This window comes from Rhinolophus sinicus, chromosome 15 (genome assembly GCF_057876585.1).
Source record: "Rhinolophus sinicus isolate RSI-liver-muscle chromosome 15, RSI-T2T, whole genome shotgun sequence".
NCBI classification, from domain to species: Eukaryota; Metazoa; Chordata; class Mammalia; order Chiroptera; family Rhinolophidae; genus Rhinolophus; species Rhinolophus sinicus.
The window spans coordinates 73,447,063-73,466,113 of NC_142515.1; the positions used below are offsets into that span (position 1 = coordinate 73,447,063).

The following is a 19,051-nucleotide window of genomic DNA, read 5'->3' on the forward strand; positions in this document are numbered from 1 at the left end:
GTCATGTCATCTCCTGAGGGGATGGGGGTACAGGGGGCAACAGGGGCAGGGCTTCCCAGCACACTGACCTCCGCCTGGGTGCCCCACAGCCCACATTGAGACCCCGAGCAGCTCAGGGACTGTCTAGAAATGCCGGCTGTGCAATAACCACCACCTCCCCCACTGTGGCGTGATGACCGGGATGCACACTGCCACGGGCGTGAGACCCAACAGGTAAATGTATGTTTTGCAAGTTTATTGGTCATGTTGACACAAAATCATGACAGCAGCGTGATAATGTCTGTCTCTCCTTTACACGGGAATGTTGACAGCAAATAAATTCTTATATAACACATCATACAATTTTGAGATTCTAGAATCACTGCACAGGATTCTGCAATAGATTACATGCTAAAGTGACAGTTTTCATCAAAAGGAAAGTTAAAACGTCATTGAGAACCATCATCTCTGAGGAAAGTTCCATCTTACTGGGGTGGGCAGGGTCCCCTTGCCCTGCCTGTGAGGTGCATTAAAGGGGCCCGGCCTCCCCAGGACACAGTTGCTTCACCACCGGGGCATGGAGCCGAGGACTAGGCCCTCCTGGCAGCTGCGGGCATACGTGGGACAAACCCTGTGGAGCATTCAGTGACGAGGAGGGGACCTGGAATCGTAGCACTCTACCAGATGCTCCTAACAAGGCCAACCAAAACATATTCTACTGAAAGGAAACTGACAAAAAGGTCAAGTCCCTGTTCTGTCAGGGGTCCCAAATGGATCCCTACCCTTGGTATCCACCGCCATTCTCCTCCCGGCACACGAACACCACAGTGGGACACAGAATGCAATGGACAGTGGCCTGCACGACCCTTTTCCCACCATGTGTCCTGGGGAGAGAGGACCTGACTTACAACTGTGACAGGTGGAGGGTAATGTCAATATCACCGTGGTGAGCAGCCGGCCTGTTCTTCACTCCCCAACTGCCACCAGGCAGTGGACTTGGGGACTTGTGGGACTGGATGGCTTCACAAAAGCAGGACGCTCCCCCTCCCAGCCACCCATCTGCTGACGGGCCAGCGGTCATGCTGGCTCCTTGGGCAGCCCCTGTGGCTGGCATGTAGCCAGCCCCAGCTACAGGAGCCACTGCTGGTTTGGGGACTGAAAAGGGGTTTCTCCCCAAAGAGTGGGAAGGGGCAAAGTAAAAGAGATGACAGCAGAAATCAATGAACACATGACCTCGATGTCTAACTGGTGACACGGTGACTTTAGATTAACGCGGGGCTGGATAAGTACATGCGACAGGAGAAACCTAGCACTTGGAAAGTATCTCTCCATCACAGTCTCGCCAACGACACTCAGCACTTGGCCAGTGTCGCCTTCACCTCTTCCAGCAGGTTGCTGAGCAGCGTCGAGTCGCTACACTTTCCATCCACCGACACAGACTTCTCACCCTGAAAAGGGAAACTGCCGGGAATGCTGCAGCCCCATGGCTACACGCTGTCCTACACGTGGGGCTTTGCTAATCAAACAGGAGGGGTCCCAGGTAAACGGCAAAGCATGTGCACGTCTCCCACCAGGAGCTATGAGGCCTGAATGGAGGCCTACGGCGGTAGCCTGGGCAGCCTGGGCCTATGACCAGACCCGGTGTTGGCGGTAAAGAGCTCGGCAGAGTGGGGCGACTAAGCCCTGTGGTCGGTCCTGGGAGGAGCTTGGGGCAAGTGACCTGCAAAGCTGTTCATGAACCGAGTTCACCCTAACGAGCCAGTGCACCAGATGCTGAGAATACTGAGCATGGGTGGGACAAAGGCTATGAAGACGGACAGATGTTGGAACGAGACATCCTGCAGCAGAGCCTACGTACTGACATTTCCCACAGGATTTAAACAAGGCCCGGAGTCTTGTTTAAGTCAAAACATCCAAGATATAGTCTGAAATTACTCAGCACAAAGACCAGGAGGATCTCAGCTCGCTGGAAAAAACGATCGGTAAGCACCCACAGCACAATGAGGCGGATGGCAGCTTGATCTTACCGGTATAAAGCAGCTGTTACAAGAGTCTCCAACAAGCAATCACAACACTTTGACACAAAGAGAAAACAGCATCTCAGCCAAGAAATGGAAGGTATACAGAAGAACCAAATGGAAATTTTAGACCTAGACATATGATAAGCAAAATAAAAAACTCACTGGACGGACTCAACAGCAGAACGGATATGACAAGGAAGAGTCAGTGAACTTGACAGCCCGTTAACAGACAATCCAGTATGAGCAGACAGCACAGGGACCAGGGTAGGGCGTGGGGGGCAATGCCCAGAGACCTGAGGAGCGGCAGCAGAACCTGTGGGTTCAGGTCACAAGACCCCCGAAGGAGGGTAAGAATGCAATGCTGAATAAGTAGTTAATAACAGCCGGGACTCCCCATATTTTGCAACAGATACACATACACAGGTTCACGAAGTTCAGCAGACTCCAAACAGATAAACCCAAAGAAGCCATTGCCCAGACACATCATAAACTGCTCAAAACTGGAACAAAGAAAAATCTTGAAAACAGCCAGAGAAAAAGCCACACTCCCTATAAAAAGAATAAAGGTGCAGGAGTGTGGACTTCCCATCAGAAACCATGGATGCCAAACGGAAGTGGCATGTTTTTTAAAGTACAGACGGTCTCTGACTTAGGATTTGTCGACTTTACGATAGAGCGAAAGCATTCCACAGAAACCATACTTGGAATTCTGAATTTGGATCTCTTCTGGGTTATCGACAGGAGGCCTGATCCTGGCCCCGCGATCACAAGGGTGAATGATGCAAGCTGTGTTGCAGCGTTTTCTGGATCTTGTGTTTGGCACACTTTTAAGGTCGGCCTGGCTAAGCTCTGGCGTTTCGCAGGTTAGGTCAACAAACGCATTTCTCACTTATAGTATTTTCAACTTATGATGGGTTTTTCAGGACATAACCCCAGTGTAAGTCAAGGAGCACTGACCAAGAGAAAAGACCAGAATTGTAGATGCAGTGAGAGGAGCCTTGAGGAATGTTGAGATGAAGAATAACCGGGTGAAGGACAACTAAGAGAACTCCTGGATGGCAGACCTGTTCTAAAAGAACTGCTGAAGAAAGTTCTTCAGACAGAAGGGACTGAGCCAGAAGGAGGACGGAGAACATTAGGAATGAAAGAGCAACAGACGTGCTAAATGTGGGCGAACACATAGACCCCTTTCCTCAAGTTCTCTGAAATCTGTTTGAGGGTGGAAAACAGAAGTGCAATGTGCTGTGATGGTGTCTTTGACGTCTACGAATACAATACAGGACAACTGTTCACACAAGGGAGGATCAAGGGACAGACAGAGCAGTGAGATATCCATGGTCTACCTGAAGAGGTGACGTATCAGCTCCAAGTTGGCCGTGATGGGCTAAGAGTGTATGATCCCTAGAGCACCACACAACAAACACAGAGACAATGTCCAAAACACAACACCGGAAACTAAATAGCAGTCACAGAAGCCAAAAGGGAAAAAGAGGAATGAAAAATAGAAGGAACAAACAGAAAACAAATAAAATGGGAGACTGAAATCCAAACACAACAGCAATACTTTAAATGCAAATAGTCTAAACGCACCAGTTAGTGGACAGATTGGCAGAATGGATAAGGAAACATAACCCAAACTATATGGTGTCTCCCAACAAATTCGTTCAAATGTGATGATAAAGTGAGACTCAAAGTAAAAAGACATCCCGTGTAAGGACCAATGAAGAGAAAATGGGAGTGGCTATACTGATATCAGACAGAATGGACCTCAGAGCAAAGAAAATTCCCTGGGATAAAGAGGGGCATCATGTACTGATTTTGCCACAAAGACCCCTGATCCTAGTGGTCCATACAACTAACAACTAAGAAGTCGTAGCCATGTGTGAAAGAGGAAGTCTTGACAATGTTTTGAAGTGCACAGAGATGAAAATAAAAGACGGGGTACAGCTAAAGCAGTGCTTAGAGGGAAATTTATAGCAGTAAATGCTTTACGAGCAAAGAAAGGCCTCTTGGAAAGGTCTAAGCTTTTACCTGAAGAGACTCATCAAGGAGCAAACTAAACTCAAAGCTGGCAGAAGGAAGGAGACAAAGAGAACTCAGTGAAATTTATTTATTGTTTAAAAAACTTTTTTTTAAGTTGGATTTTAAAAGGTTTTGAAAAGGTCAATGACATCAATAAACCTCTAGGATAACCAAGAAAAATGAGAGAACACAAACTGCCAGCATCAGGAATGAAGGAAGGCTATAGCTACTGACTGCTTGGACACAGTTCGAACACCACCTGGACAAGAGAACCACAAATGACTCTGCCCACACCCATTCGGTAACTTAGGTGAAACAGACCACAAACTATCAACACTCACCTGAGGGGAAATAGAGAAATCAAGGACCCTATGACTATTAAAGAAAGTGAACTTGTAGGTAAAACCCTCTCAAAAAGAAACCTTCAGGCCTGGATGGTTTCCCTGGTGAATTCTGCGAAACGTATTAAGGAAGAAATACACGAATTACACATGATGTCTTCTAGGAAACGCAGGAGGGGACAACAGCTCCCACCTCCTTCCATGAGGTCACGAGTGCCCTGATCCCAAAACCAGACAGAAAACTCAAGGCCCATCGTCTCCAGAAACACAGGCCCATAGCCCTCAGCAGAGCTGGCAGACTGAACTCAGCCATGTTACACAGAAGAATCTGAGGGGGGAAGGAGCAGACGTGGCGTGAGGGGCGAGAAGGCCGCCTTCACACAGGCTCACCTTCTTCACCAGGAGGCAGACGTGGTGGCCCTGGATGGAGCGGCTATACAGGGAGGCGCAGGAGTCCACTCGCTCCACAACTGTAACAGACCAGGCAGGGGTGAGGCTGTGCGGCCCCGCAGGCAGATCCACATGGGCGCAAAGGCTGTGCCGTTAACCAGCCCCATCAAATCCCTTACCAGAAAAATGGTGGTGAAAACAGATCTTTGCCAGAAGGTTCTGGAAGCACATACTAATGCCATCAACTTTGATTGAACTCATGTTCAGGTCCCCAGACTCTAGCAACTTGGCAAAGGCATCGCTGTGGGAAGGACAAAGGCAGGACAGAGATGCTGACAACAGGCAGGTTCCCAAGCATCAAGATAGATAAAGCCCCAGCCCCAGGGGGTGGGACTTCTCCTATGTGCCTGTGACTTGGGAGGTCTCCAAGGGTCTTATAAAATGTCATGTGCTGAACCCCAAAATGTCAATGTCGAAGCCTAAACCCCCAGGACCTCAGGATGTGACTATTTGGAGACAGGGTCTTTACAGGGGTGATCAAGGTAACATGAGGTCACTAGGGTGGGCCCTGATCCAATCTGACTGGTGTCCTTCTTAGAGGAGATCAGGACACAGACACACAGAGGGACAGGGACATAGGGAATAGACTGCGTCCACACGCCAAGGAGAGAAGCCTCAGAGGGAACCAGTCCTGCCAGCACCGTGACCTCGGACTCCAGCCTTCAGCACCGGGAGAAGCAGTGTCTGCTGCTGGAGCTGCTGGGCCTGTGCTGTCTGTTACACGGCCCGAGCTGCCAATGTCAGAGGAGCTGGACTTTCTACACTAACTACAAGCCAGTCGCCCAACAACTGTGCTCTTTCACTTCACATCTTAGGGCAGACGACTTTCTGAAGTGACTGCGCAGAAAGCCTGACGGCATGAAAACAGGGTGGGCCCGCGCACCTGTAGCATGGTGTTGCGATCAAATACGAGGTGCAACTGAAGTGCAACTTGAAGTCCAGCTTCTCGTGGGTGGACCCTTCCTCGTTCTGCTGGGAGCAGGGGCGCAGGGTGAGTGAGGATGAGCTCGGGCGCATCCCGGTGATCTGGGAAGGGCTCCCACCCAGGGCCTCACGTGCCCTTAGGATGCCCGTCCCCGGGTACTGGGTGCACCTGGAGTGGTGTGAAGGGTCCTGCAGGCCCCACCACGGCCTCAGGCCCTGTGTACCTTGGCAATGAAGGACAGGGTCCCCTTGAGTTTCTGGGCCATGACGATGCTCTGAATGGTGAACACAAACTGGGCTTCGTTGGAGATTCCTGGCGAGGGTAGGACAGAGAGCGGGGCCTGAGAGGTGTTGTGCCACGGGCCCAGGAGGGGCTGCCAGCTCCCTGGCAGCAGGTAAGTGGGCACCTGGGACTGAGGCAAGGCGGTGTGATGAGGAGCTCAACCTCTCGGTAGCACCGGGCCTCCACCAAGCCCTGGATGTCATGGCTGGCTCACCTGGGGGCAGCTGGAAAGGCACAGGGACGCCATCGTGGACGGAAGAGCCCTCAGGCCGGGCCAGCTTGGTGTTGAGTGAGTCCAACACGTTGAGCTCCATGTTCTTCAGGACGCTGTGGCCCTGGTTCTCCAGGACGATGGACACGGTGACCTGGCTGTGCTTCTGCAGGCTGCCCTGGATGTCGTATGTCTGCACAGCAAGGCCTAGGTCAGGGGGTGCAGCGGAAGCCCATGGGGCCCCTTCCTGGCCTGCACAGGGTCCCGAGGGAGCGCGAGCAAAGCTCGTTGTCAAGAAATGCTCCCGAGTCTTCACTGAAAACCATGTCTCCATTTTGTCTGTATTTTCAAGTGTTCTTGTCCTTTCTTCGAGAACAGTTTGCCATCCCATCAGCCCCTGGCCCTGCCCTGCCCACACCGTCAGACACGTGGTATGGGGTCCTTTCACCAGAGAGGTTGCTGATGCTCCCATGGCACAGCTACCTGCCCTCACGTGCAAAGGGCCCCTAAGCTGCACCCCACACCCTGGAACCATCCACATCACTCACCATTTTAACGTAAGAGTTCTCAGCCAAGAGACAGTAGCTGGACATGGGCTAGAAACAAAGGAAAACAGCTCAGCTTTGGATCGCCGGGGCCTCAGAGTGCACCCACCCGCCCACAGAATGAAGCCTGCTGTGTGCTATCAAGTGCTCTGGGTTGAAATACTAGGACCATGAGATTCAGGGGGCAAGGAATCCCCCAGACAACGAGTTTATGCCCAGGAGCTCCTGATACCGGCATAGCAGGGCAAAACTCCCAGGCAAGAGCGATGTCCCCTGACACCCAAAGCCAGGCTCTGAGGCCCACCAGTCCGCCATGGCCAGCTCCTGGACTTGGCCTGGTTCCTGCATGGAGGCCAGGGCCCCCAGGAGGAGAGTGAAGTGCCCTCACCGGCAGAGGCTCCTCCTCGAGTGCGCCGTTCTCCACGGGCCCCGCTGCCCCCTCACATGAAGGTAGCTTCTTCTTGGCTTTCTTCTTTTCTTTGGGTCTCTCCTCCTTCTCTTTCTTGTGCTTCTTCTTATGCTTGGAAGGTTTCTGAAGCCGGAGAAGAGGTCAGCGTCAGCCCCAAACTTCTTCGACAATGCCCTCCCCTCCCATCCTGTGGCCTGAGATATAGCAACCAAGTGAGCCTAGGTAAGGGGCACACGTCAGGTGGACAGGCCAACAACCCCCCAGGGTCCACGGGGAATGCACAAGGCCCAGATCGCTGAGGTTAAGAACACACAATGGCCTAGCAACTACCAAACTCCTCGAAGCACACTAGAGAAGAAAACCTATGTCGACATAGAAACCTGCACACGTGTGTCCACAGCAGCAGAGTCCCAACACCCAAGAGGTGGGAACAACCAAAATGTCCATCAAACGGATAAACGGACACACACAGCGTGGCCCATCCACACAATGGAATACTACTCGGCCGTGAAAAGGAGGGAGGCGCTGACACTTGCCACGTGGATGGACCCTGAACACACAGTGCTCATGAGAGAAGCTGGACACACAGTGTGTGATTCCACTTACGTGAAATGTCCAGAACAGGCACGTCCACAGACAGGACGTGAGTTCGTGGTTGCCAGGGGCTGGGGAGGGGGGTGGGGGTGACTGATGATATGGACAGATTTCATTTTGGGTGATGGAATGTTCTGGAATTAGGGGGATGGTTGCACCACTCTAGGAATGTGCTAAGACTCAGTGAACGGTTCACTTTAAAAGGCTGAGCTTTGTGTTAAGAGTTACAGCTCAATAAGCTGCCATGAAAACCAGAACGTCCCAAGCACAGCAAGAGGGGGCCACTGTCAGCAGGCCGAAGGCCCCAAGTGGAGGAATTTGGGCAGCAGGGGACCACCCTCCCCCCCTCCGGCCTAGGCTCTCCCTGTGAAGATGGCCAGGTGGGCACCCTCACCTTCTCAGGATCCTGCTGCGGCTCCTCGTCATCCTGCTCCAGTCTCCTGGGTTCCTCATGCTCTTCCTCGGGGGCAGTGACAACGGCATTCACCCCTGGCTCTTCCTGCAGGAAGCCCAGTGGTTGGGCTCAGAGGGTTTCCTCTACCCTTGTGCTGACCCACCCTCAGCCAGGACACCCTGTGAGTGACAAGCCCTGGGCCGCCTCTGCCCGGCTTCCTTCTGTGTCAGGTGCTTTGTCAGAAGGCAGGTGTGTGGCCACCAGGAAATGCAATGGCTGGCAGAGAGGAAAGGCCTGGCCTGAGGCCAAATGAGCACTAACTGGGGTCACCGCCGGGCCCTACCTACTTTCACAAAGCGACTGCTCAAGGCTACCGCCCAGATCGTGGGCACTGCACTAAGGGCCAGCCACTCAACCACTCCATACTGCTACAGCCAGTGCCTAGGCAAGCCCTGGGGCATGGGAGCTGGCCCCAGTCGGGCCCCCCACATCTGCCCACCCCAGGGGCCTGAGTAGCTGGGAAGGTCCAATGGGTGACGGAGGGGGAGGGCCGCTGCTGACAGCACCCAGAGGGAGAGGCAGACATGTAGGGGCTGGGAAGCACATGCGTTCAGCAGAGGACTATGTGGGGTCAGCACAGTGCACCCGCACCCTAATCTCTTACCATGGACAGGCTGGGGACAGTGGCAGGCGGTGGCGAGGTGGACAGCCAAAAATCTAAGTCCTCGCTCTGAAACCACAGAAAGACAAAGCTTGACCAAAGCAGCAGATGGGCCCCACCAGCCACAGGGCCCCGGGGATGAACACGCATGTGAACACAGGAAACATCCAGTGTTCCACCAAGGGCGGGGCTTGCCACCCCTCGACTGTGACCGGTGCGACAAGTCTCAGGGCCTCACCTTCCGCTCCTTCTTCTTCTTTTTCTCCCGGTCTTTCTCTCTGTGCTTCTTCTCCTTTTTCCTGGGTTTCTTGCTCTTCTTCTCCAAGGCAGACACGTCCTCTTTCTCAGGAGACTTGGAGGGCTCAGCGTTTCTGTGTTTCTGGATGGGCAGCTTCTCGCTGTCGGCTAAGGGCCTGGGGGTGGGGGGACAGTCACAGGAAGAGCTGGCTGCCTGCCCGTAGGCCCCGAGCCCATCCTCCCACATGCAACCCCTGCCACGTGGTACACGTATGGCCTGTGACGAGGCCTGGAGGAGGGGGAGCCCTCACCCAGCCCTTCTGTCCGTATGTGTTGTGTAAGTGCAGAGGGGGGGGGGGGGACAGCAAGGACACACGGACACGGGGAAAACCTACGCCCAGCCAGCCCCCACTCACTTATCCAAGTCGATGTCCAGGGCCCTGTAAGGGTCATTGGGGTCTTTGTCATCCTCATCACTGGGCAGAGCATTCTGAGGGAAGAGATGGACTCGGCGTCCAGTTCACCCAGCCCCTGCCGGACCCCAAGCTCGAGCCTAACAGGAATCCCGCCCCCTTTCTCAGAAACAGACACTCAGGTCACACCCATGAGGGCATCTGACGTGGGTCAGGTGCTCAGAGTGGGCAGGGAGGTGGGGCTGGGCCAGCATCCCCAGGCTGCGGGACATAGTGGAAGTGCAGGGGGGGATGTCCAGTCATAGCCCAGCCTGCCACACCCCCAGCCATGGGCACAAAATGGCAAGCGGCAGGCCCGCTGGGCCGCACGGGGGAAGAGGGAGCCTGACCTCGGGCATCTCCTCGGTGACAATGTCCACCTGCTGAGCGGGGGCGATGTCCTCATCGCTCTCTGTGTGCAGTGAGCTGTGGCGCCGCGGCTTGCCCTTCTTCTCCTTCCGCTTTTTCCTCCGCCGCTCCTTCTCCAACCTCTGCCGGTGCCGCCGCTCCTCCTCCAGCTTCACATATTGCTCGGACGTGGGCAGCCCTGCAGGCAGGCATGGTGCTCAGCCCCACGCAGCTGGGAGCCATACACTGGCCACCAGGGGCTCAGGAGGAGCACCCCCATCTGCACTAGAGAGCAAGGGGACACTGTTCCTTAGGACCACCTTGATGCAGGCAGGGCTTTCTGAATGTCGTCCGAGAACTGGTGTCCAGGAGTCCCGCCACACTTGCAGCAAGGGGGCTCCCTGTCCCCACGCCTCCCGCCATCCCTCACTGTCTGCGCAAACACTTGCCTGGCACTTTCAGGGGCACCGAGAGGTCGATCTGCACCACAGGTATGTGCTCCACACCTGGTGCGTCCTGGTACCGCTGCAGAGGGAACGCAGGTGTCACTGGGTGGGACAGTCAATGGCAGCCTGAGGTGGGGCCAGGGGGGGCTGAGGGGGGGGGAGTCGCCGCCCAGCGGGAGGCACAGACGCCAGGGGGAGCAGTCTGTAGCATGAAAAAGTATGTCCATCAATTTTTCCCTCTGAATTTTTTCTGTCCTAGTTAGACAAGCAAAGCAGGCTCGACATCTTGGTGAGACAACAGATGCCCCCTGGACGGCAGGATCAAGCAGCCAGATGACACAGCTACCAGCGGGTGTGGAAATGCAGCCCTTGTGCACGGTGGGTGGAGAAGGACCTGCAGGCCCCTCAGGAGGCTGAGTAGTCACCAGGGGAACCAGCAATCCCGGGGGGACACACGTGAGTACCTGCCACATAGAGCTGTGCCCTGCGGGGAGCCCTATGCACCCTTAGTGGGGGTGCACTGTGTGGAAGGTGCTGATGAAGGTAGCAGGTGCCACCCCAGACCAAGATCTAGAATGTTCTGGCCAGGCGGAACACCCCGCCCTCCCAGGCACCACCTCTGCAGCCTCTCAGCGTCCAGTGGTCAGAGCAGCCTGAACGTGGGCACCGTGCTCAGGACCCCCTCACAGTCTTGCCACATGGCTCAATCGGGAGAGCCCATTGCTTGCCCCACTGACAGGAGCTCCTGGTGTCCACCCGAGAATGGCCTAGGACCCTTAGGGCCAGGGGGACAGCCCTGGAGGATGTATGGGCTGGTCTCACCTTTTGCGGGGACGGGGAACTTTTGATGTAGAATGGGTTGTTGGCCTGCTCCTGCTTCCGGGCTTCTCGACGCTATGGAAATAGGATTCAAGGTCAGTAAACACATGGAATTCAAGCCCTTGTTCCCTCCTGAGTGTGGGCCACTTTCTCACTCCATGTCCCAGGTGGAGGGGCTGGGTCCCTTGATACTTTCACTGTGGCTCTTTGACCGACAGGGAGACTGAGGTCGGCGGTGGGAAGGGGCAGGTGTGGGGACAGGCAGCAGGTGGCAATAACCCCAGGAGAGGTGATGACTATCTGGTTTAAGGATGGGGGCACAGCCGAGACGGGAGCTAGGTCGGCCCCTGAGGGTCTCTACGGAGTTCTGGGGCCAAGAGAAGGGGAGCTTCTCGTTTCAGCAGAACCCGATTGATGCTGGCAAGAGCTGGTGCAGCACTGGGCTCACCCGGGCCAGCTCTTCCTCCTCAGCCTCGGGTGGCCGCTGCTTGGCGTGCCGTGTCTCGTCGTCGTGGAAGATGGCCTTGGGCATCTCGTCCTCAGACTCACTGTCTGGGGGCGGCTCATTGATCCAGGTGTCCAGGTCCAGGCTGCAGGGCACAGCGAGATCACACAGTGCCTCTGGCTTGTGTGCCCAACCCTGGGACATTCACTGCAGGGCTCATTGTGGATGAGTCAGCACCCAGGGGACCCTGGAGTCTGGGCTGCCCCTCACAGCCCTCCCCACAGCCTGGCGCTCCCACATAGGCTCACACTACCCCCGAGGTTTGTGGGTGAGGGCTGTCAGCAGACCCACTTCCCGGGGTGGCACCAGGGATGGGACCAATAGGGCCCCACGAGAACTGGTGAACACCCAGTATGGTCTGTGTGATGGGGATCCATCCAGTCCACTGGGGGCTCAGGCATGGCGGGGTGGGGTGGGGTCATTCCTCCTGCGTTTCTTCATTTTGTCCACACCATTCCGCTTGGGACCACAAACCCTGCCCCCAACTCCATGTTCTGACAGCCGCCCGACTCACCCTTCAGGGACCGGAACCTTCTTTTGGGCCTTTGGAGCTACTGGATTCAGCTCCCCAGCAAAGAGGGCACTCACTTCTTCTGCCACTGGCACGTCCTTGGCCTGAAGCTTCAGGATGTGCTTGACCAGCTGCAAGATGCAGGAAGCCTGTGGGGGCCACAGAGGAGCCATGGGTCAGTCATGGAGAAGGGGGCTCTGAATGCCAGGTGACAACTGTAGGACCGTCAGTCAGGCCATGTGGAAGCCCCCGCTGCCCGAGGAAGGAGATGCTGAGCCACTCAGCCACACCAGGGCCAGAGCCCTGATGAGACCACCCAGGAGGCTCCATGAGCGGCCCTCGGCTGTGGAGGGGCCGGCCCAGGAAGGAACCAGCCCCATAAGCAAGACTCCGGGGTCACACCATCCTGCAGGGAAAGCGCGTAGACAGGGCAGCGCCCCAGATGCCCAGCAGCGTCATGAAGCTCCAAGTCAGGGCTCCCAGGGCTGTGGCATCTGGCCTCAGCCTAACACAGGAATCAGGGTCCCCGGCCACTGGACGGCTAACGTCACACACCTGCCCTCAATGTCAGAGAACAGCAGGGTCCACTGAGCACTAGTAAGTACTATGTGTTGTGTCGGAAACTGAGAACTCCCTGTCAGCAGGGTGTCAGAAGCAAGCCAGGACGTCTAGCCATCAATGACCACGTTACCACCCTCAGCTGTCACCCCATGGTCACAGCTCGTGCCAAACCAGCTTTCTGTGGTGAGAAACAGCATCCTACCCCCAGCACCCACCAGAAATCTGCCATCCCCTTGGACGTTTCCCTCTTGAGCTGATCAACCCGAGTCCGGCCCAGTGATCCCGAATCACCTGATCACACACCCTGAAATCGTGTCCCATTTGCCCACACACCCCTGGCAGGCTTCGCTCACCCCCTCAGAGGTGCCCTGGCTGGCGGTGCATACCCTCTCCTGGACCTCCAGGTCTGCGCTCTGCACAAACTGCGGCAGCCGCTCCACCATGAGCCGGGTGAGCTCCTGGGCCGCCTCAGTGTCCGAGCCCCGCTCCGTCTGCTGCAGCATGGATGCATACAGCTTCACCACATTCTGCACATACACAGCCTGGATGTGGCCGGGCAGGGTGGTGACCTTGGGCCGCAGCATGGCCTCCAGGGTCTGCTGGGGCTCCTGCAGGTGCCTGAGGGCAGGGAGGCCAGGTGAGCACATGCCCCCGCCACGGGGACTCCCGGGAGCCGAGAAGGGACCAGGTATTCTGCTAAAGGGGGTGGGTGGGTGTGCTCCAGACCCTATCCTACCAGGGGCTGAGGGAGGGGATCTGAAACAGGAAACCATAGCAACGATGTGACAATCATGAAGTAGCCAAACGGAGAAGAATGAGGGGAAAAAAGAAAGGAAACCTGTTCACTGACATGAATATACGATGGACACCCAGCAGCAGGCAGAAGGAAGCTGGGTCCCACGGCCTGCAGACTACTTCCCGAGGAGAAAGCGGCTGCAGCACGCTGATGGGGGAGCCGGTCTGCAGACCAGGCTTCGGCGCAGCAGGTGCCGGCACAGGCCCAGGGCCCCGCGCCCACTCACTCGGAGAACTCCCCGCAGATCCAGGCAGCCGCGTACAGCACCTCGCAGAGCCCGTTGCGCTGGGTGCTGCTGGCCACCAGGTGAGCGCTGTCGAGCAGCGCGGACATCTGCGACACAGCAAACCTGCGGATGGCCTTCACGCGGATGGCCACATCTAGCATCTGCGCGGCGATGAGGTGGCCATGGCGGGTGCCTTCCAGCCGGGTCAACTCCACCAGGATGCTGATGTACCTGTGGGCGGGAGGGCGCCAGTGAGCTGTGCCGGCTGGAGGCAGGTCCCCGCTCTGGCCGCAGGCACGCACCACTCGAAGTTGGTGATGTGCTGGTAGTTGGACTGGCTGCAGATGTCAATGATCTTGGTGAGCAGCTCGTCCCGGTAGGTTGTGCCCTCTGCCTTGTCCACGTGCATCATCAGCTTCTTGACGATCTCCATCAGGTTCTTCTTGGACACCTGGGAGGGTGGGGTCACGGTGAGGGTGGGGCAGGCCAGGACACGGAGCAGCGAGCGCCCACCCAGGAGGGGCACGCACCATTCCGTACAGGAGGTCGAGGGCCCGCAGCCGGATGGACTCGTCCTTGTCGTCCAGACACTGCAGGACGAGGTCCTTGTGGGCCTGCACGGACTTGGGGTGCGTTCTCAGGATCTTAGACATGGCCAACAGCCCCAGGTACTTCACTGAGGAGATGTGAGGCGTGGTTAAACCCGTGTGTGCCCCGCCAGTCTGCAGCACTTCGGGCCGACAGTCTGCAGCACGGCCCCCGCCTGGCCCTGACAGCCTGGGCGCACTGGGGCGTGTCTCACAGCTGGCACCGAGGGGTCCTGGACGGCTGGTGGACTCGAGGTGTGCTCTGGAGGGTATGGTGGGAGAGGCAGCCTCGGGGCACGTCACCAAGAAGGAAGGCAGGCTACCCTGCACTCTAGCTGTCACCTCTGTCACTCAAAGCGGTCACCAACGCTCTCCAAGTGTGGCCATGAACATGACACCCACCTTCCTGCGTGGCCTGTGCCAGGGGAGTTGACAAGAGTATCCCAGGCTCCATGGGCCCCACGAGGACTTCACATACCAGGGACCACTGTCCACTGCGGAGTGGCCCCAATACAAATCATCTAAACCAGGGATGGCAAATTGTAGCCCATAGGCCACGTCCAGCCAGAAGCCAATTCTGTGAACGCAGGTGAGCCGGCACACGGTTATGCCCGTCACTCACAGGTGGACTAGGGTGGCTTCTGGGCTCCAGCACCAGAGACTATGTGCTGCGAAACTCAAATGTTACTAGCTGACCCTGCTCTAAACAAACAGATGTGCACTCAAAACGAGCAGCCAACACGCCTGGGCCTCCGAAGCCCCGGTCAGTGCAGTCAGGCAGCAGGCAGTGTCACTGGCTGGAACCTCTCAAGAGAACACGTCTACGAAGAGCACGCATGTGCAGAGTTGCGGTGTGCCAGCTGGGACAGCCACCAGGGAGCCATAATGACAAGATAGCCTCACACCTCCCAGAGGGAACACATACAGCTCTACAGAGGGAGGGCAGTGACTTACAGTTTTGATCGGAGTCTTCTATTAATATCCTCAGCTTCTGAACACAGAGCTGCAAATGAGGAGATAACACTGGTCACGTCTCCTGAAGCCATGATGAGTGCAGCGACCCCTGGCCTGCCCCACTGGCCCGTGGACAAGGAGGCCTGCATACATCGGGGCCTCACTGCGGATGGAGACCCACCATACAGGAGACACCGCAGAGGACAGACAGCAGGTCCCAACATGGATGCATGGGAAGCACCCACAGAAACATGCACGGGACACCCTGGCGCTGCCACGGGTGCCTGCATGGGTGAGGACACAAGACGAGCACAGTGGTGCCTTCTGGGGAAATGCTGGGACATGGGGACCTACTTACAATTTAGGTAATTAACTCCAAACCCCCCAAAACAACGGAGCGACCACTGCAATTGTCCTTAGGCCACTCAGGGAACCCCCGGGGCGCTGCACTTAAGGATGGATGCAGCACTTACAGGGCTGACGAAGAAGCTGGAGACCCAGGGTGGTGGGGGATAAGACACAGGTATGTGTGCCAGTGGCTGAAGGGGGAGCCAGGAGCCACTAGAGAGCTCAGCTGGAACTGTCACCAGGGCAGTCAGCCATTGGTTCGCTCCCTCCCAGGCCCAGGGCAGGGCCCTGGGCATGAGCATGGTGGCGTGCGAGGCTGGGCCGGCTTCTGTCAGACCACAGGGGCAGGGGCTTCCCAGGGGGGACACTGAGGGGAGAAGAGGCCCAGCAATGGCAGATCCTTGGGACCCTGTGCTGTGTGTCTGGCCCGCAACGTACCTGGATGCTGGCACTGTGGTTAGGCATGCCGGAGGACAGGGAGATGAGGACTGAAACAGACAACCTTGGGTTAGGAGCTCACTTGACGTGTCCATCGTGCGTCCAGTGGGAGGGACTCAAGACGGAAACACCATCACACTGGGAACTGCATGGCCCAGTTGACGTTTGTGCAGGAAAGGGTTAACACAGCAGTCCGACCGCAAGCATGCCCTGGAAAGGCAGGCTTACAAGGCCAGCCCTGAGGCAGTATCTGGGAAAGAACTCTGGGGGTGCCTGCCACCCTCACTGATGGCAGTGGCTTTCTGTCCCTAAACGGTCTTTGCAAACACATGAATCATGCTGAGCACCAGCTCTTCTGGAGTCCGGTGTCTCATATGTCCTGGGCCCCAGTGAGAACCCTGGGCGTTGGGTCTATGGCCAAGAGAGCAGATCGAAGACCTAAGGGCACTGTATCTGCCCAGAGCAGTTATATGGAACTCAAACTTCATACTCCTGCTGACGCTCCGCAGAATCTCCTGAGACCCGCTGCCCCTACGATGTACCAGCCCCTAGACAGCCCACCCAGGCCCACCACCACCCGCCCTGCACCCCAAGTGCTCCACCCATCTCCAGGGCTGTCTGATCCTGCCATGCGCAATCCTCCCCACTGACTTTCCAGATGCAGAGCCCACTCTCCAGGGTCTGCAGTCTCCACCACCCCGCCCCGCACAACCACCCTTGCTCTTCTTTACTGTCACCAAGCCACAAGGACACTCACAACCCAGGCCACGCAGCTACAGACACGGAGCACAGACCCTGGGCCAGCCTCCTGTGCACCACTGCATGTAAGGCTGCCCACAGGACCGTGAGGCTGCCTCCCAACATCTTTGGGAAGGGACTGGCAGGGACAGGCAGGTAATGAGAGGCCGAGCCCCTCAAACCACCAGCTCCCACTGCTGGTCTACAAGGCACGGGGCTGCAGAACACGGGACCCAGACGGCAAACCAGGAGATGGCCAGCTGGGCCCGGGAGCAACAACTTGGGTCCCAATAGATATGGAGTAGAGGGGCCTATAACTCAACGGTACGGACACACGTCTGTAGCACACTGTGCGGCCCTGGGTCGGGTCCTGAAGGCAACACATGGCCTCTCAGGAGACCTGAGCAGCACGTGACTGCACCTCACTCACTGTCTGCTGTGGACTCCTACACCTAAGTACCCAAAGGTCAAATGGAGGACGTCGGAGGTCTGCTCTCAACAGAAAAACTAAGGCCTGCAGAGGCGGTGTGACAGGTGGACCAAGAGTGGCAGGGTTTGACATGGGGACTGGGAGAGGGCAGTGGGCTCTGGCTGTGACACTTCCCAGGGAGTCTAGATGGGGGTGCGCACAGCTCAGCAACGGCAGAAAGCTCCATGCACTGAGGGCAGATAGGAACCTGCGAGTCCAGGTAAGCTTGCACCACACTGGTGGGGCCTGGGGACGGCCATCAGGGACGGGCCTGTCACAGACCCCACCACCAGGACCAGTACCCTCCCCTCCCCGCCTGAGTACCCATTCCAGAACCAGGTACCAGTTCTCACCTGCAATGACGGTGTTCACACACTCGTAGAGAAGGGACATGGCAGACGTGCTAGAGAAGGGAAACGAGAGATGTGAGGACTGTGCTGGCCGCTCTGCACTGTGCCTGGGAAAGTGCAGTCATGACGGCAACAGGGCCCTGACACCTACTGCCTGGAAGCCACACTGGGGACGGCACTGCCCTTTGGCTCAGACCCCTCACCTCTCCCTTTCTCCAAGGCGGGACTGTGGTGGGTCCTGGATGCTGTCCATGACCCTGGCACCTCGGTCCGCTCAGCACGGCCCAGGGGCCGCTCTCACCTGAGTCATCAGAACGTTCCAAAGGACAAAAGCATCCCCCTTCTAGTCACCACAGGCAGCCGGAGGTGCCTATTTCCCTAACCTTCCAACTATGTGACACCCATGAAGAAAAGACCAATCCCCTGTGCGCTCCGGCAGCACGGAGACGGCCGCAGCAGCCCAGATGCCACTGCCTATCCCTACTCCAACGGGGGGGGGCTGAGAGGCAATCGGACAGAGCCACACAAAGGCAGGCAGAACACTGTGCTGACCCAACATGACCCCAGGGCACCTAGGGGACACGGGGAGCACAGCCCAGACCGACGACTGAGGCGGGCACCCAGTGGGTCTACTCCACTGATATTCTCGTGGCTGATGCTCTCGAGCCTCATCACCAGCATGTCCCAGAGCACAGGCCACCAGAGCTAGGCCAGATCCTCGGTCACGTGACCGATGGCCTCTCGTTAATCCTCTCTGAAAACCATGGCTATGAACTCCATGACTGGTTATTCATTTAAAACCAAAATGTCCCAAGCCCAGATATCTGTTGTATCTAATTATCTTTTAACATCTGATTGGTTTATGAGCCAGGAGACTGAAGCCCAGGGGATGGCAGACTTGCCCAAGGCCAGGCCTTACTCGGAGGAGCGGTTCCTCCTGCCTCCCATAGCTACTTGTCATTGGGACCCTGGGAGCAGATCTACTGAGCCACCTGCTGCTCGGTCCCCATAATTCAACCACAGGCACCCAGGGTGGTGTTGAAACCCTTAGAACATTCCAGAACTGGCCAGCAACAGTCATCTAAGGCTCTTGACGAAGACCACTGAGGTCCACTGTGACCAGGGAGCTGAGCGGGGTACCTTTCTTCCTTATTTTTGCTGTTTCAAACGTTGAATGAGAGGGAAAGCCAGCCCAGCCCATGTCCCAGGAAGGCCAGCGGGTGCCAAGGCACAGCTCCTCAAAACTCATCTGGAGCAAAGTCACCCTGTGTGCCTGCTTCTCAATCCCGAGACCTCCCTTAGGCGTGCCTGAGGCGGGCGGAGCTGAGGACGGGGCCCCGAGGCTCACCTGTGGATCAGGTTGGTGAGAGGCTCGATCAGCTTCTTGCCCAACCTTGGCTCCAAGGGGGTCAGAGCACCAAACTAGGGGATG

At 56.7% G+C, this 19,051-nt stretch overlaps 1 protein-coding gene across 3 annotated transcripts in view; it reads right to left on the minus strand.

Annotated features, from left to right (window-relative positions):
- Positions 1–220: 220 nt before the first annotated feature.
- AP3D1 (adaptor related protein complex 3 subunit delta 1) overlaps positions 221–19,051 on the minus strand; it is a 35,861-nt gene continuing 17,030 nt past the window's right edge. For 2 of the 3 annotated variants that reach the window (XM_019743955.3, XM_074337494.2), the window contains exons 8-32: positions 18,968–19,041; positions 17,623–17,672; positions 16,063–16,112; positions 15,277–15,325; positions 14,266–14,411; positions 14,038–14,186; positions 13,736–13,966; positions 13,100–13,331; positions 12,156–12,301; positions 11,585–11,726; positions 11,140–11,211; positions 10,321–10,396; positions 9,874–10,070; positions 9,488–9,561; positions 9,073–9,247; positions 8,838–8,903; positions 8,174–8,278; positions 7,165–7,308; positions 6,780–6,827; positions 6,235–6,424; positions 5,962–6,050; positions 5,697–5,785; positions 4,933–5,054; positions 4,754–4,833; positions 221–1,427 (exon numbers count right to left, since the gene is read on the minus strand). In XM_019743955.3, the coding sequence (XP_019599514.3) occupies positions 1,332–1,427; positions 4,754–4,833; positions 4,933–5,054; positions 5,697–5,785; positions 5,962–6,050; positions 6,235–6,424; positions 6,780–6,827; positions 7,165–7,308; positions 8,174–8,278; positions 8,838–8,903; positions 9,073–9,247; positions 9,488–9,561; positions 9,874–10,070; positions 10,321–10,396; positions 11,140–11,211; positions 11,585–11,726; positions 12,156–12,301; positions 13,100–13,331; positions 13,736–13,966; positions 14,038–14,186; positions 14,266–14,411; positions 15,277–15,325; positions 16,063–16,112; positions 17,623–17,672; positions 18,968–19,041 (2,892 nt within the window). In that variant the 3' untranslated portion in view covers positions 221–1,331. The remainder of the gene's footprint in view (positions 1,428–4,753; positions 4,834–4,932; positions 5,055–5,696; positions 5,786–5,961; positions 6,051–6,234; positions 6,425–6,779; positions 6,828–7,164; positions 7,309–8,173; positions 8,279–8,837; positions 8,904–9,072; positions 9,248–9,487; positions 9,562–9,873; positions 10,071–10,320; positions 10,397–11,139; positions 11,212–11,584; positions 11,727–12,155; positions 12,302–13,099; positions 13,332–13,735; positions 13,967–14,037; positions 14,187–14,265; positions 14,412–15,276; positions 15,326–16,062; positions 16,113–17,622; positions 17,673–18,967; positions 19,042–19,051) is intronic. The other variant, XM_019743953.3, reaches the window with a different exon arrangement.